The sequence below is a fragment of the Somniosus microcephalus genome, chromosome 17 (genome assembly GCF_052327205.1).
Source record: "Somniosus microcephalus isolate GS21.2 chromosome 17, FLI_Smic_1.0, whole genome shotgun sequence".
In the NCBI taxonomy this organism is placed as follows: Eukaryota; Metazoa; Chordata; class Chondrichthyes; order Squaliformes; family Somniosidae; genus Somniosus; species Somniosus microcephalus.
In genome coordinates, this window is record NC_141003.1 from 8485073 (window position 1) to 8502466 (window position 17394).

A 17394-nucleotide genomic window follows, 5' to 3' on the forward strand; every position below is an offset into this window, starting at 1 on the left:
CTCAGGATTGATGAGCTGGAGTCCGAGCTTCAGACCCTGTGATACATCAGGGAGGGAGAAAGTTCCCTGGACACTTTGTTCCAGGAGGCAGTCACTCCCTTTAGGTTAAAAACTTCAGATTTGGTCCACGGTCAGGGACAGGCGGGTGTGAGTACGAGTGAGGCAGGTATGGGGATCCAGAAAGTTGCATTTTTGGAGCCTCAGCCCTTATGCTTGTCCAACAGGTACGAGGTTCTTGCTGCCTGTGTGGACAAGAGCAGGGACTGCAGGGAGGATGAGAATACTGACCACAGCACCGTGGTATAGGTGGCCATTCAAGTTGGGGGAGTAAAGGAAAGTAGTAGTGGTAGGGGACAAATAGTTCGGGGGATAGATGCTGTTCTCTGCACCCGAGAGCGTGAGTCCAGAAGGCTGTGTTGCCTGCCCGGTGCCAGGGTTAAGGACATCTCCTCGGGGCTGGAGAGGAACTTGGAGTGGGAGGGGAAGGATCCAGTTGTCGTGGTCCACGTAGGTACTAATGACATAGGTAGGACTAAGAAAGCGGTTCTGCTGAGGGAGTATGAGCAGCTAGGGGCTAAATTAAAAAGCAGAACCACAAAGGTAATAATCTCTGGATTACTACCTGAGCCACGAACAAATTGGCATAGGATAAATAAGATCAGAGAATAGAATGCATGACTCAAGGAATGGGTTGCGATTCATGGGGCACTGGCACCAGTACTGGGGAAAGAGGGAGTTGTTCTGTTGGGATGGGCTTCACTTGAACCATGCTGGGATCAGTGTCCTGGCGAATTGAATAACTCTGGCTGTAGATAGGGCTTTAAACTAAATAGTGGGGGGTGGGGGGGAGGGTTTAGGTGAGGGGAATCTATGAAAGTTAAAGAGAAAGGACAAGGCAATAGTGCAGGGTAGCGATAGGAGTAATGGTAACCAGAGTGTGACAAGAAGGGACAGAGCGTACAAACATAAGAGTGCACCAGCAAATAGGGTCAGAGTAGGGAAAAATGGTAAAAAGACAAAATTAAAGGCTCTTTATCTGAATGCACGCAGCATTCGTAACAAGATAGATGAATTAATGGTACAAATAGAAATAAATGGGTATGATCTGATAGCCATTACAGAGACGTGACTGCAAGCTGACCAAGGCTGGGAACGAAATATTATGGGGTATTTGACATTTCGGAAGGATAGGCAGAAAGGAAAAGGAGGTGGGGTAGCTCTGTTAATAAAGGATGAGACCAGTACAGTAGTGAGAAATGATCTTGGTTCAGAAGATCAAGATGTAGAATGTGGAGGTAATGTGGGCAGTGAGCATGCTTCTGCACATTCCAACAGAAATCAAGTTCACCCCCTCATCCTGCAGACAGTGAGTTACTAATCTCAGCATTGTGCTGTGGTTATTCCCTGAAGGGAGGGAGGGATAAATCAAAGAGGGAGTTCTTTGCTGATCGCCCTCCCACATTTCATAGTATTTTGGTACAGCATTGGAGAAGATTGGCCACACACCCTGTCAGTTGCATAAGGTGTAGGGAGACCCAAAAAAGGAGAGGGAAAAAATATCTTTAAGGAAGAGTCTGAGCTCCAAAAAAAAGAGTGCTTGAAGGTTTCCTGATGGATTAATGAGATGTTTCATCCGTATAGAACAACATAAGAATTAGGAGCAGGAGTTGGCCATACGGCCCTTCGAGCCTGCTCCGCCATGCAATAAGATCATGGCTGATCTTTAACGTCAACTCCACTTTCCCGCCCAATCTCCATATCCTTTGATTCCCTTAGTATCCAAAAATCTATTGATCTCAGTCTTGAATATACTCAACGACTGAGCCTCCACAGCCCTCTGGGGGAGAGAATTCCAAAGATTCACCACCCTCTGAGTGAAGAAATCCTCATCTCAGTCCTAAATGGCCGACCCCTTATTCTGAGACTATTACCCCTAGTTCTAGACTCTCCAGCCAGGGGACACATCCTCCCTGCATCTACCCTGTCAAGCCCTGTATGAATGTTACACTTTTCAGTGAGATCGGCACTGCCTTCTGCTGCCTGCCCCAGGTCACTGGGTGAGTGACTGGAGGTGATGCTGCGCAGGAGCAGAGGTGAGTTCTTTCAGTGATTGCAACTATCAATTTACCAAAAAAAATCTTTAAAATAGATCACATTCGAACAGGAACCTTTATTCAGGTGCGTTTCTTTAACCTCTGACTAAGTTGTATGATATAATATGCTGCTGAAAGCTTTAATATTAAGGTAGTGCTGAAGGCAGGTCCACCTCAGTTATAAGTGTGAGAAAGTGAAAAGGTCATTTACAATGTAACCTTTTTACTGCCACACTTCTATTACAATAATTTATTAAAATCTAAATGGAATAATCAGAATAAAATGATAATCTTAAAACTGACAAACCGAAGAAAAATTTCTCAACAGATTGGAATGTATTTTGAGTGAAATGCTTGTTATATAATAATGACCCTGCCCAAACTCTGATAATCTGTAATAACAACAGAAAATGCTGGAAAAACTCAGCAGGCCAGGCAACATCCGTGGAGAGAGAAATAGAGTCAACGTTTCGGGTCGACCCGAAACGTTGACTATATTTCTCTCTCCACGGATGTTGCATGGCCTGCTGAGTTTTTCCAGCATTTTCTGTTGTTATTTCAGATTTCCAGCATCCACAGTATTTTGCTATCTGATAATCTGTAGTAGAGTTGGTGCAGGAGGTTAGCTCTGGGGCCAGGGTTCAAACCCAGCCCCAGACTGATGAATGTGTCCTCCATGTGCTAGCTGGAAGGGTCACTGTGTGAAATGGTCATTTTCAGGTTGGCAAAATGTAATTAGTGGGGTGCCACAGGGATCAGTGCTGGGGCCTCAAATCTTTTTACAATCTATATGAATGACTTGGATGAAGGGACCGAGTGTACTGTAGCCAAATTTGCTGATGATACAAAGATAGGTGGGAAAGCAAGTTGTGAGGAGGACACAGAGTCTGCAAAGGGATATAGACAGGTTAAGTGAGTGGGCAAAAAAATGGCAGATGGAGTATAATGTGGGAAAATGTGAGGTTATCCACTTTGGTGGGAAGAATAAAAAAGCAAAATATTATTTAAATGGAGAGAGACTACAAAATGCTGCAATACAGAGGGTTCTGGGTGTCCTCGTACATGAAACACAAAAAGTTGCCATGCAGGTACAGCAAGTAATTAGGAAGGCAAATGGAATATTGGCCTTTATTGCAAGGGGGGTGGAGTATAAAAGTAGGGAAGTCTTGCTACAACTGTACAGGGTGTTGGTGAGACCACACCTGAAGTACTGCGTACAGTTTTGGTCTCCTTATTTAAGGAGGGATATACTTGCATTGGAGGCTGTTCAGAGAAGGTTCACGAGGTTGATTCCTGAGATGAAGGGGTTGACTTATGAAGACAGGTTGAGCAGGTTGGGCCTATACTCATTGGAGTTTAGGAGAATGAGAGGTGATCTTATTGAAACATAAGATTCTGAGGGGGATTGACAGGGTGGATGCTGAGAGGATGTTTTCCCCCGTGGGGAAATCTAGAACTCGGGGGCATAGTTTCAGAATAAGGGGTCGCCCATTTATAACGGCGATGAGGAGGAATTTCTTCTCTCAGAGGGTCGTAAATCTTTGGAATTCTCTACCCCAGAGAGCTGTGGAGGTGGAGTCATTGAATATATTCAAGGTGGAGATTGACAGATTTTTGAAAAACAGGAATCAAGGGTTATGGGGAGCGGGCGGGAAAGTGGAGTTGAGGCCAAGATCAGATCAGCCATGATCTTATTGAATGGCGGAGCAGGCTCGAGGGGCCGAATGGCCTACTCCTGCTCCTATTTCTTATGTTCTTATGGGTCTGGGCAGGCTCAGTAGGGTTCCTGGTGGGTCAATGGGCCTGCAGCGCACATCTGGCACTGATTGGCAATCTCACTCAGTGGCTGGTGTGGGAAACAGGAAAAATGTCACACTGGTTTAGTAGGGGGCCACTCCTCTGATGACTGGGGCTAGGACATGTTGGGGCAGAGTCTGGGAGCTTTACCCTCCTCTATCTGTGCTGTACCTCACCTGGGAGTGCTTGATGCTGACACTTACTCCTCACCTTGATAGACACACAAGAAACCTCCAACGTGACCTATCTTCCTTTTCATTTGGGAATCCAAAATTGCTTTCTGTAGTTGAACTTCTTACAGAAGATACATTTTTTTCCCTCAGTGATGCACAAAGAATTGTCTGGATTACCCATGGTTTTCACAAGCGTAGCAGAGAGCGCTTGTTGCAGAGGAAGCGGATTAGGACAAATCGGAGTGGCAGTGGTTTGAGAAATCAACATACTACTGGAGTAGATTTCCTATCATCTCGCCCAAGAGTCATGGGTACCAGTATCAGACTACCTGAGAAGGCTGTGCGCGCTTACCTGGATCAGCTTTCAGAATCGGCAGAAACCAGATCGGAGACTATTAGAGGAAAAATTCACTCAAAAATAGTCATCTATAATCAATATCAAATCCTTCTCCACACACACTGTACGAACTTGGCCGACCCTGTCTAGTTCTGGGGAATCACCTGCATTTTTGTGCCCTGATGTCAATCTGATCCTCGCTCCTCTTCTGTAGAAAGGCAACAGATTGAACTATTTCCTTCCCCCCCCCCCATTTTTGAGAAGGTTCTCAAGTTCTCAGTGTTGCTTTTATTCGACTTCCCGAGCCAGACCACTGAAGTTGATTCCTCGTGTTTGAGCATTGATGGGACCGACTCTTTCTTGCTACAACTCTAGAACCACAGGGCTGAATTTTAACTTTCAAAAATGCTGGGGGGAGTGGGGAGAAAGTTTGGGGTCTGGTCAGATGTTAAACTTTTAAAAATCAGAAACCTGACCCCAACCCGCCCACTTCCAGGTTTAATGGAGATGGGACAAGGGGCGGGTAACCAACCTGCTCCCAGGAGGTGGGTTTGCAATTTAGATATTTTAATGAGGCTGTCGGCCTCTGATTTAACCTGCTTTGCAGGTTTAACAGTGGCTGGCCGGGTTTCCCAGGCCTCGGGAAACCCGGCAGCTGAAGGGAGGCGAGGACAGCTTCGGGGAGAAGGTAAGTGCTCTTACAGCACTGCTTGTGGGCCAGGAGGAGCAGGAGTGGTTCCCCAAGCTCCGCCCATCAGATCCCCCCATCCCATACAAAGGCCCCGGAGTCGGGGATCGGACACACCCCGGGATCGGACCCTCCCTGGGATCGGTTTCCCCCCCCCGGGGTCGTGGGTCATACCTACCTGATCCTGTGGCCTGCTCCGGAGTACTCCCCACCCGACTGGAGGCCAAGCCTGTCAACTCCGGGTGAGACAGTGTGTGATGACTATCCAGATATACTCCCTGCACTGAGTCGGAATACCCTTTGACCCATTCCACTGGGAGTTACACTCCATTTCTTCACAGCAAGCCCATGCTTAATAGGTTTTTAATGTCCTGATCACTTTGGGAGCCACGGCAGATGTTGCAGACGTGTGGTCTGATCTGGGGAAGGGTTCGGATTTGACCCTTGTGTGAGAGGTGATGAACCCTGGCTCAGTGGACGAGGTTGCCAGTAATGGACTTTTGCGCTCCCTTGTGGAAGGTCAGTAACCTGAGGGACCCACCCTGAGTCATCTATGTGAGAGTCAGGGTGGATGTAGAAGGGACCCACCTAGCTGCATTGGGCAGCTTTTATTGCAGTCAGTAGCTGGGACATTTTAGGGAGTATTTCTTGCCACTCATTGGGGTCCAGCTACAGGCAGCAGTAGTGCAGGAGCAGGGAGTGTTGCAAGCCCTGGAGTCGGTGACTTAAGTCCAGGTTTCCTACCACATGGTAGGATCTCGCCTCAGGGTATTGACTTTGAGTGACAGCCATTTCTGGGTCACTTGAAGAAAGAGGTATGCCATTGGTTGACTGAAGCCTCGTGATTGACAAATTGGTGGGATTGGGAGTTCAAAGGGGCCGTTTCCTCTCTGTCACACAGTGGCTGTGATATTAGTAGTCAGCAGGTAAAGGCCCTATGTTTAGAAAGAAATTAAGTTGCATCTTTATTGTGATAGTAACCTGCCGAGTGTAGGAGAATGTATGTTCTCTTTGCCTCAAACTGTTCATTCATGAATTTTATGTAAATAACCTCGTTATTCATCTGACGTCTGTGACTCACCTTGTGAGAATTGCCTTCTGTAAAGGGAGTAGAGTTCACCTGGCGGTGTGGGTCATATTTCAGCGGCCAATATACAGAGTAAGGGTTTTCTGTTACGATCCCTGGGTCTCGCTGTTGTTGGTCAGGAAAAGGTGCACTCCAGGACGTAGGGGATGTGAGGCCCCCTTATGGAAGTGACCAGTGTGACCAGAGCTATTGTGCCTGTCCTGGCGAGTGCATGGCGGGAACAGAAAGGTCACATGACGGGTGGTCCTGTTGTTGTCAGTGCAAAACAAAGAGTGATTCCCAGGACCAATCAGGATTGGATAAGTTGGAGCAGTGTGAGGGAAGCTATCACTCGAAGAATGACAAAGATCCTACAGGGTAGGTATCCTTACTTTGGCTAGGTAAAAAGTATTACTGAGGTGGATTAAAACAGACTAATACAGAAGGTAACAAAAACTTTAGTTGGGAATTTCCTCAGGGGTTTTCCAGCTCTGCGGCCGTAACATTGGCGAGGTTTGCTGGAGACCCGGTTTATGTGTGTGAACAGAGTTTTGGCCTAAGTTACGTTGGTGGAGTGGGAGAATATCTGGGGGAAAACCCAGCGATTGACTCTTCCTCCATCATTTTAAGTACTTCAGTGGATATTAACGTTACAATTTACCTCTCTAATTTCTTTCATTTTTTGTTAACTGCATTTCCACTTGTTAACATAAATACAGTTGAAATATTATATCAATCTAATAAAAGCTTTTTTTTCTATCTCCACAGAATATTATTAAGAAGGTGATCGGGCAGAAGTTTGTTTACAAATTTGTCTCATTTCCAGACATTTTAAAAATGGATCCCCACACTCTGGAGTCCAGTCGAGAAACCATTTTGCTCAGGGACAGTGACACTCAGTCCACGCCAGAGAGCAGAGACCAGCAGCAACTGACATTATCTGCCAGTAGAAGTCCCAGTCGCAATGATTATATCCACTCTGGGTTATATACTTCTTTCACCATTAACTCTTTGCAGAACAGGTCGGACTTTTTCAAGTCAATCAAAATGGAAAAGCCAGAAGAGAAAACTGCAAGAAAACCTACACCTGAGGAGGTCAGGACTGTCATAAGATTTGTAACAAATAAAAATGAAAGGCCGGTCACCATGCCGGTTGTCTCAGTTCCATCGTCCCATTCTCCTTCACCAGAAGCCATAGTTGCATCAACTTTCTTCACAGCTCTCTCCTCTAAAGCATCGTCTCCTTTAGCATCGTTTCATTCTGCTATTGCTTCATCATCCTCAAATACCAGCTCCTCATCGGGATATCAGAAGGCTTGCATTATTGAACTCGATGCCTATGATGCAGAACAGTCTGCGCAGCCCCTTAACCTCTCGTCAGGCTCGAAGGCCAAATCACCTTGTCCAGCTGAGCAGAGACACATCCATCTTCCAAAGGCTAAGAAACCCAAAGGCCTGGAGATTCCAGCTCCTTCTTTAGTCATCACCAACACAGATGCCAGCTCAATTGCCCTCAACAGCCCAGCACTTCCTTCAGGATCCCTCACGCCTGCTTTTTTCACTGCGCAGGTCAGTTTGTTCAATTACACTGTGTTTTAAGTAAATTAAATTTCCAACAAGAAATCTGACAATTACATAGATTAATTAATATATGCATTGTGTAAATTGCCATAAAATGATGGCAAGTAAATATAAACTAAAAACAATTGCCTTATTTTATCAGTTGATACAATTTTTATTCACTAGATTTTTAAAAAATGCAGCTCCAGAATGCAATCTGAATACAATTATAAAAAAAGTCTCTTCACCTGGATCATGGACCAGTTATTTTAAGAATGGGTGAATTTTGTGTTCTTTAACCCAATAGATGTTAGTGCTAGGGATTGGAACAGTAAAGTTTCCATACCCATTATCACCATCAAGAGCTCCAAGGTTAGCTAGAACACGGTTAGATGCAGAATAGAGCTCCCTCTACTCTGCCCCAACCGCATGCTTCTGATCGAACCTCAGAAGACTGCATCAGTTTAACATTTTGTTTCCCACATCTTGTGGCCTGTAGGATATAGATTACCAGCTTGTGCCAACAGATCATTTGTCTCAAGTTACTTTTGTAAATACATTTTATATATACAGTACTGTAATTACTTTTGTGTATAAACAGGTTCAAATGTTACTGGATGTCAGCTGTGGATCAGTGGTAGAGCTCTCTCCAGATTCAGAAGGTCGCAGGTTCAAGCCCCACTCCAGAGACTTTAGCCCATAATCTAGGCTGACACTCCAGTGCAGTACTGAGGGGGTGCTGCACTGTCGGAGGTGCCATCTTTCAGATGAGATGTTAAACCGAGGCCCTCTCAGATGGATGTAAAAGATCCCATGGTACTATTTGAAGTTCTCCTGGTATCTGGCCAACATTTATCCCTCAATCTCATTAAACAGATTATCTGGTCATCTATCTCATTGCTTTTTGTGGGACCTTGCTGTGCACAAATTGGTTACCGCGTTTCCCTTCTTTACAACAGCGACGATACTTCAAAAGTATTTCTTTGGCTGTAAAGTGCTTTGGGGTGTCCTGATGTTGTAAAAGGCGCTACATAAATGCAAGTTCTTTCTAGCTTTGTTCTCAGTACTTTTCTATAACATCATAATATATATAGCCCAGTTCAACAATTAAACAAGTAATGCTGAGACAAGCTGATATGAATCTACAGCTTCATTATTTAATGCGGAGATAAAGAATTCTTCCACTTACATTATTTGTACAGTGCAGATATCCATCATGGCTAGGACTGATGCATTGTATAATTTTACCTGACTTAAAGAAAAAAGAAAGACTTGTATTTCTATAGCGCCTTTCACAACCTCAGGACGTCCCAAAGCGCTTTAAAGCCAATGAAGTACTTTTTGAAGTGTGGTCACTGTTGTAACGTGGGAAACGCAGCAGCCAATTTGCGCACAGCAAGCTCCCACAAACAGAAATGTGACAATGATCAGATAATCTGTTTTTGAGATGTTGATTGAAGGATAAATATTGGCCAGGACACCGGGGAGAACTCCCCTGCTCTTCTTTGAAATAGTGCCGTGGGAATCTTTTAAGGCCACCTGCGAGAGCTGACGGGGCCTCATCCGAAAGACGGCACCTCCGACAGTGCAGCGCTCCGTCAGACTGTACTGGAGTGTCAGCTTAGGTTTTGTGCTCAAGTCTCGGGAGTAGGACTGGAACCCACAACCATCTGACACAAAGTCAAAAGTGCTGCCACTGAGTCACAGCTGACAAGATGACTTATTCCTCAGTCTAATTATGATGTTTCTCACCATTATAGACACCTAGTGGAATTTTGTTGACACCAAGCCCCTTACTCTCCAGTATTCACTTCTGGAGTACACTAAGTCCAGTGGCTCCCTTGAGTCCTGCCAGACTACAGGGGCCAGGGTCTTTATTTCAGGTATGTGCTAATTGGTAAACATTAATATCAGGGTGAATGACCTCTAACATTTTAACTTGATGTGCCTACTACCTGTTAATTGCAAGCAATAACCTTGATTCTTGCGCAGGTTTATGGTGTTGGCAGTTGTAGATTACAGCTTTGCAACTCATCTGTTGCCAACTTTTCTTTAAAATAGTCTACATTTCAGAACTCGTGTTGGAAATGTTTTAAGTAGTCGAGCAGTAACCACTCGTTTCACGACAGCATCATTTAAGCTCTAGGGCTGTCTGATACTCAAACACTGCTACAGTTATGATGAGTTTTATCAGTTCTTGGCCAAGTTGCTAGACGTAGATCCAGGGCAGAGTTAAGAGGAGTTGTACATAAGGCAACAACTCAAGAGTCCGATCCTGGTTGTCAGTGATTGAGTTGTGCCATTGAACTGTGCCAAGTTGCATTGTTTTTAACATTAGAATAATAAACATTAGTGATGACTTATTGTAACGTTTACCATTTTACTTACTGTAATTATTAAAATTATAATTGACAACTTCAAGGAGGAACTGTTCTACAAAATATAATAGCAAACAAAAATAATGGCCTTTGCAAAAAACATCTGCAGATTATAAACTTCATTTATACAAAAGTTAATGCTTCATAAAGTGTATTGTACATAATCAGAGAAAGCACCTAAAGGAAGGCAGCTATAGGTTAACAGTTTTTACTGCTAATTTCCACCCCTCACTCACCTTCACGTGGTCTATCCACGACTCTTCCCTTTCCTTCCTCGACTTCTCTACCTCCATTTCTGGGGCAAGGCTGTCAACCAATATCCACTATAAGCCCACTGATTCCCACAGCATACCAGTGCTTCCGACATGTCTTCCTTTTTCCTCAACCGAGGATTCCCCTCCACTGTGGTTGACAGGGCCCTCAATCGTGTCTGTTCCATTTCCTACACTTCTGCTCTCACCCCTTCTCCCTCCCAGAGCCACGATAGGGTTCCCCTTGTCCTCAACTTCCACCCCACCAGCCTCCACATTCAATGGATCATCCTCTGCCATTTCCGCCACCTCCAGCGTGATCCCACCACCAAACACATCTTCCCCTCCCCTCCCCTTTCAGCATTCTGAAGGGACTGCTCCCTCTGCGACACCCTGGTCCACTCCTCAATCACCCTCAACACCCCTCCCCTTCCCATGGCACCTTCCTGTGCAAGCGTAGGAGATGCAACACATGCCCTTTTATCTCCTCCCTTCCCATCGTCCAGAGTTCCAAACATTCCTTCCAGGTGAAACAGTGATTTACTTGTACTTCTTTCAATTTAGTATACTGTATTCGCTGCTCACGATGCGGTCTCCTCTACATTGGGGAGACCAAACGCAGATTGGGCGACCGCTTTGCGGAACACCTCCGTTCAGTCCGTAAGGGTGACCCTGAGCTTCCGGTCACCTGTCACTTTAATTCTCCACCCCAGTCCCACTCTGACCTGTCTGTCCTTGGCCTCTTACACTGTTCCAATAATGCTCAACGCGAGCTCGAGGAACAACACCTCATCTTTCGATTAAACACTTACCATCGAGATTAGCAAATTTAGATTTTAGCCAACGCTCCTCTTCTCGGACAGCAGATGTTCGTAATGGAGGATGTCTGCACCAGAGCCACTGGGAGTGCAGGAGGTGTGGGCTGGTGATTGGGGGGGGGGTGTGGGCTGGTGATTGGGGAGGGGGGCTGTGGGCAGGTGATTGGGGAGGGGGGTGTGGGCTGGTGATTGGGGAGGGGGGGTGTGGGCTGGTGATTGGGGAGGGGGGTGTGGGCTGGTGATTGGGGAGGGGGGGTGTGGGCTGGTGATCGGGGAGGGGGATGTGGGCTGGTGATTGGGGAGGGGGGCTGGTGATTGGGGAGGGGGGGTGTGGGCTGGTGATTGGGGAGGGGGATGTGGGCTGGTGATTGGGGAGGGGGCTGTGGGCTGGTGATTGGGGAGGGGGATGTGGGCTGGTGATTGGGGAGGGGGGATGTGGGCTGGTGATTGGGGAGGGGGGGTGTGGGCTGGTGATTGGGGAGGGGGGTGTGGGCTGGTGATTGGGGAGGGGGGATGTGGGCTGGTGATTGGGGAGGGGGGGTGTGGGCTGGTGATTGGGGAGGGGGGGTGTGGGCTGGTGATTGGGGAGGGGGATGTGGGCTGGTGATTGGGGAGGGGGGATGTGGGCTGGTGATTGGGGAGGGGGGGTGTGGGCTGGTGATTGGGGAGGGGGGTGTGGGCTGGTGATTGGGGAGGGGGGATGTGGGCTGGTGATTGGGGAGGGGGGGTGTGGGCTGGTGATTGGGGAGGGGGATGTGGGCTGGTGATTGGGGAGGGGGGTGTGGGCTGGTGATTGGGGAGGGGGGGTGTGGGCTGGTGATTGGGGAGGGGGATGTGGGCTGGTGATTGGGGAGGGGGGGTGTGGGCTGGTGATTGGGGAGGGGGGGTGTGGGCTGGTGATTGGGGAGGGGGGTTGGTGATTGGGGGGTGTTGGTGATTGGGGAGGGGGATGTGGGCTGGTGATTGGGGAGGGGGGGTGTGGGCTGGTGATTGGGGAGGGGGGGTGTGGGCTGGTGATTGGGGAGGGGGGTTGGTGATTGGGGGGGGTTGGTGATTGGGGAGGGGGATGTGGGCTGGTGATTGGGGGGGGTGTGGGCTGGTGATTGGGGAGGGGGATGTGGGCTGGTGATTGGGGAGGGGGGGTGTGGGCTGGTGATTGGGGAGGGGGGGTGTGGGCTGGTGATTGGGGAGGGGGGGTGTGGGCTGGTGATTGGGGAGGGGGGTTGGTGATTGGGGGGGGTTGGTGATTGGGGAGGGGGATGTGGGCTGGTGATTGGGGGGGGGTGGGCTGGTGATTGGGGAGGGGGGTGTGGGCTGGTGATGGGAGGGGGGTGTGGGCTGGTGATTGGGGAGGGGGTGTGGGCTGGTGATTGGGGAGGGGGGTGTGGGCTGGTGATTGGGGAGGGGGGGTGTGGGCTGGTGATTGGGGAGGGGGGTGTGGGCTGGTGATTGGGGAGGGGGGGTGTGGGCTGGTGATTGGGGAGGGGTGGTGTGGGCTGGTGATTGGGGAGGGGGGGAGTGGGCTGGTGATTGGGGAGGGGGGGTGTGGGCTGGTGATTGGGGAGGGGGGTTGGTGATTGGGGGGGGTTGGTGATTGGGGAGGGGGATGTGGGCTGGTGATTGGGGAGGGGGGTGTGGGCTGGTGATTGGGGAGGGGGGGTGTGGGCTGGTGATTGGGGAGGGGGGTTGGTGATTGGGGGGGGTTGGTGATTGGGGAGGGGGATGTGGGCTGGTGATTGGGGGGGGGTGTGGGCTGGTGATTGGGGAGGGGGATGTGGGCTGGTGATTGGGGAGGGGGGGTGTGGGCTGGTGATTGGGGAGGGGGGGTGTGGGCTGGTGATTGGGGAGGGGGGTTGGTGATTGGGGGGGTTGGTGATTGGGGAGGGGGATGTGGGCTGGTGATTGGGGGGGTGTGGGCTGGTGATTGGGGAGGGGGGTGTGGGCTGGTGATTGGGGAGGGGGTGTGGGCTGGTGATTGGGGAGGGGGGTGTGGGCTGGTGATTGGGGAGGGGGGTGTGGGCTGGTGATTGGGGAGGGGGGGTGTGGGCTGGTGATTGGGGAGGGGGATGTGGGCTGGTGATTGGGGAGGGGGGTGTGGGCTGGTGATTGGGGGGGGTGGGCTGGTGATTGGGGAGGGGAATGTGGGCTGGTGATTGGGGAGGGGGGGTGTGGGCTGGTGATTGGGGAGGGGGATGTGGGCTGGTGATTGGGGAGGGGGGTGTGGGCTGGTGATTGTGGAGGGGGGGTGTGGGCTGGTGATTGGGGAGGGGGGTGTGGGCTGGTGATTGGGGAGGGGGATGTGGGCTGGTGATTGGGGGGGGGTGTGGGCTGGTGATTGGGGAGGGGGGTGTGGGCTGGTGATTGGGGAGGGGGGGTGTGGGCTGGTGATTGGGGAGGGGGGTGTGGGCTGGTGATTGGGGGGGTGTGGGCTGGTGATTGGGGAGGGGGGTGTGGGCTGGTGATTGGGGAGGGGGTGTGGGCTGGTGATTGGGGAGGGGGGTGTGGGCTGGTGATTGGGGAGGGGGGTGTGGGCTGGTGATTGGGGGGGGTGGGCTGGTGATTGGGGAGGGGAATGTGGGCTGGTGATTGGGGAGGGGGGGTGTGGGCTGGTGATTGGGGAGGGGGATGTGGGCTGGTGATTGGGGAGGGGGGTGTGGGCTGGTGATTGTGGAGGGGGGGTGTGGGCTGGTGATTGGGGAGGGGGGTGTGGGCTGGTGATTGGGGAGGGGGATGTGGGCTGGTGATTGGGGGGGGGTGTGGGCTGGTGATTGGGGAGGGGGGTGTGGGCTGGTGATTGGGGAGGGGGGGTGTGGGCTGGTGATTGGGGAGGGGGGTGTGGGCTGGTGATTGGGGAGGGGGGGTGTGGGCTGGTGATTGGGGAGGGGGGTTGGTGATTGGGGGGGGTTGGTGATTGGGGAGGGGGATGTGGGCTGGTGATTGGGGAGGGGGGTGTGGGCTGGTGATTGGGGAGGGGGGGTGTGGGCTGGTGATTGGGGAGGGGGGTTGGTGATTGGGGGGGGTTGGTGATTGGGGAGGGGGATGTGGGCTGGTGATTGGGGGGGGTGTGGGCTGGTGATTGGGGAGGGGGATGTGGGCTGGTGATTGGGGAGGGGGGTGTGGGCTGGTGATTGGGGAGGGGGGGTGTGGGCTGGTGATTGGGGAGGGGGGTGTGGGCTGGTGATTGGGGAGGTGGGATGTGGGCTGGTGATTGGGGAGGGGGGGTGTGGGCTGGTGATTGGGGAGGGGGATGTAGGCTGGTGATTGGGGAGGGGGGTGTGGGCTGGTGATTGGGGAGGGGGGGTGTGGGCTGGTGATTGGGGAGGGGGATGTGGGCTGGTGATTGGGGAGGGGGGTGTGGGCTGGTGATTGGGGAGGGGGGGTGTGGGCTGGTGATTGGGGAGGGGGGGTGTGGGCTGGTGATTGGGGAGGGGGGTTGGTGATTGGGGGGGGTTGGTGATTGGGGAGGGGGATGTGGGCTGGTGATTGGGGAGGGGGGGTGTGGGCTGGTGATTGGGGAGGGGGGGTGTGGGCTGGTGATTGGGGAGGGGGGTTGGTGATTGGGGGGGGTTGGTGATTGGGGAGGGGGATGTGGGCTGGTGATTGGGGGGGGTGTGGGCTGGTGATTGGGGAGGGGGGTGTGGGCTGGTGATTGGGGAGGGGGGTGTGGGCTGGTGATTGGGGAGGGGGTGTGGGCTGGTGATTGGGGAGGGGGGTGTGGGCTGGTGATTGGGGAGGGGGGGTGTGGGCTGGTGATTGGGGAGGGGGGTGTGGGCTGGTGATTGGGGAGGGGGGATGTGGGCTGGTGATTGGGGAGGGGGGTGTGGGCTGGTGATTGGGGAGGGGGATGTGGGCTGGTGATTGGGGAGGGGGGTGTGGGCTGGTGATTGGGGAGGTGGGTGTGGGCTGGTGATTGGGGGGGGGTGTGGGCTGGTGATTGGGGAGGGGGGGTGTGGGCTGGTGATTGGAGGGGGGTGGGCTGGTGATTGGGGAGGGGAATGTGGGCTGGTGATTGGGGAGGGGGGGTGTGGGCTGGTGATTGGGGAGGGGGGTGTGGGCTGGTGATTGTGGAGGGGGGGTGTGGGCTGGTGATTGGGGAGGGGGGTGTGGGCTGGTGATTGGGGAGGGGGATGTGGGCTGGTGATTGGGGGGGGTGTGGGCTGGTGATTGGGGAGGTGGGTGTGGGCTGGTGATTGGGGAGGGGGGGTGTGGGCTGGTGATTGGGGAGGGGTGGTGTGGGCTGGTGATTGGGGAGGGGGGGTGTGGGCTGGTGATTGGGGAGGGGGGTTGGTGATTGGGGGGGGTTGGTGATTGGGGAGGGGGATGTGGGCTGGTGATTGGGGAGGGGGGGTGTGGGCTGGTGATTGGGGAGGGGGATGTGGGCTGGTGATTGGGGAGGGGGGGTGTGGGCTGGTGATTGGGGAGGGGGGTTGGTGATTGGGGGGGGTTGGTGATTGGGGAGGGGGATGTGGGCTGGTGATTGGGGGGGTGTGGGCTGGTGATTGGGGAGGGGGGTGTGGGCTGGTGATTGGGGAGGGGGTGTGGGCTGGTGATTGGGGAGGGGGGTGTGGGCTGGTGATTGGGGAGGGGGATGTGGGCTGGTGATTGGGGGGGGTGTGGGCTGGTGATTGGGGAGGGGGATGTGGGCTGGTGATTGGGGAGGGGGGTGTGGGCTGGTGATTGGGGAGGGGGGGTGTGTGCTGGTGATTGGGGAGGGGGGTGTGGGCTGGTGATTGGGGAGGGGGGATGTGGGCAGGTGATTGGGGAGGGGGGGTGTGGGCTGGTGATGGGGAGGGGGGGTGTGGGCTGGTGATTGGGGAGGGGGATGTGGGCTGGTGATTGGGGAGGGGGGGTGTGGGCTGGTGATTGGGGAGGGGGGGTGTGGGCTGGTGATTGGGGAGGGGGGGGTGTGGGCTGGTGATTGGGGAGGGGGGGTGTGGGCTGGTGATTGGGGAGGGGGATGTGGGCTGGTGATTGGGGAGGGGGCTGTGGGCTGGTGATTGGGGAGGTGGGTGTGGGCTGGTGATTGGGGAGGGGGTGTGGGCTGGTGATTGGGGAGGGGGGGTGTGGGCTGGTGATTGGGGAGGGGGATGTGGGCTGGTGATTGGGGAGGGGGCTGTGGGCTGGTGATTGGGGAGGGGGGTGTGGGCTGGTGATTGGGGAGGGGGGTGTGGGCTGGTGATTGGGGAGGGGGGGTGTGGGCTGGTGATTGGGGAGGGGGATGTGGGCTGGTGATTGGGGAGGGGGGTGTGGGCTGGTGATTGGGAGGGTGTGTGGGCTGGTGATTGGGGAGGGGGGTGTGGGCTGGTGATTGGGGGGGGGTGTGGGCTGGTGATTGGGGAGGGGAATGTGGGCTGGTGATTGGGGAGGGGTGTGTGGGCTGGTGATTGGGGAGGGGGATGTGGGCTGGTGATTGCGGGGGGGGTGTGGGCTGGTGATTGGGGAGGGGGGTGTGGGCTGGTGATTGGGGAGGGGGATGTGGGCAGGTGATTGGGGGGGGTGTGGGCTGGTGATTGGGGAGGGGGGTGTGGGCTGGTGATTGGGGAGGGGGGTGTGGGCTGGTGATTGGGGAGGGGGGTGTGGGCTGGTGATTGGGGAGGGGGGCTGGTGATTGGGGAGGGGGGATGTGGGCTGGTGATTGGGGAGGGGGGTGTGGGCTGGTGATTGGGGAGGGGGGTGTGGGCTGGTGATTGGGGAGGGGGGCTGGTGATTGGGGAGGGGGGATGTGGGCTGGTGATTGGGGAGGGGGGTGTGGGCTGGTGATTGGGGAGGGGGGTGTGGGCTGGTGATTGGGGAGGGGGATGTGGGCTGGTGATTGGGGAGGGGTGTGTGGGCTGGTGATTGGGGAGGGGGGTGTGGGCTGGTGATTGGGGAGGGGGGTGTAGGCTGGTGATTGGGGAGGGGGGTGTGGGCTGGTGATTGCGGAGGGGGGTGTGGGCTGGTGATTGGGGAGGGGGGTGTGGGCTGGTGATTGGGGAGGGGGATGTAGGCTGGTGATTGGGGAGGGGGATGTGGGCTGGTGATTGGGGAGGGGGATGTGGGCTGGTGATTGGGGAGGGGGATGTGGGCTGGTGATTGGGGGGGGGTTGGTGATGGGGGGTTGGGGGTTGGTGATTGGGGAGGGGGGCTGTGGGCTGGTGATTGGGGAGGGGGGGTGTGGGCTGGTGATTGGGGAGGGGGGGTGTGGGCTGGTAATTGGGGAGGGGGGTGTGGGCTGGTGATTGGGGAGGGGGGTG

General features: G+C 53.3%; 1 protein-coding gene across 2 annotated transcripts in view; it reads left to right on the plus strand.

Moving 5' to 3' along the window:
* Window positions 1–17394, plus strand: part of elk3 (ETS transcription factor ELK3) — an 86542-nt gene that overhangs the window by 52475 nt on the left and 16673 nt on the right. For both annotated transcript variants that reach the window (XM_086009895.1, XM_086009894.1), the window contains exons 3-4: window positions 6923–7723; window positions 9475–9597. In XM_086009895.1, coding sequence (XP_085866021.1) covers window positions 6923–7723; window positions 9475–9597 — 924 coding nt within the window. The remainder of the gene's footprint in view (window positions 1–6922; window positions 7724–9474; window positions 9598–17394) is intronic.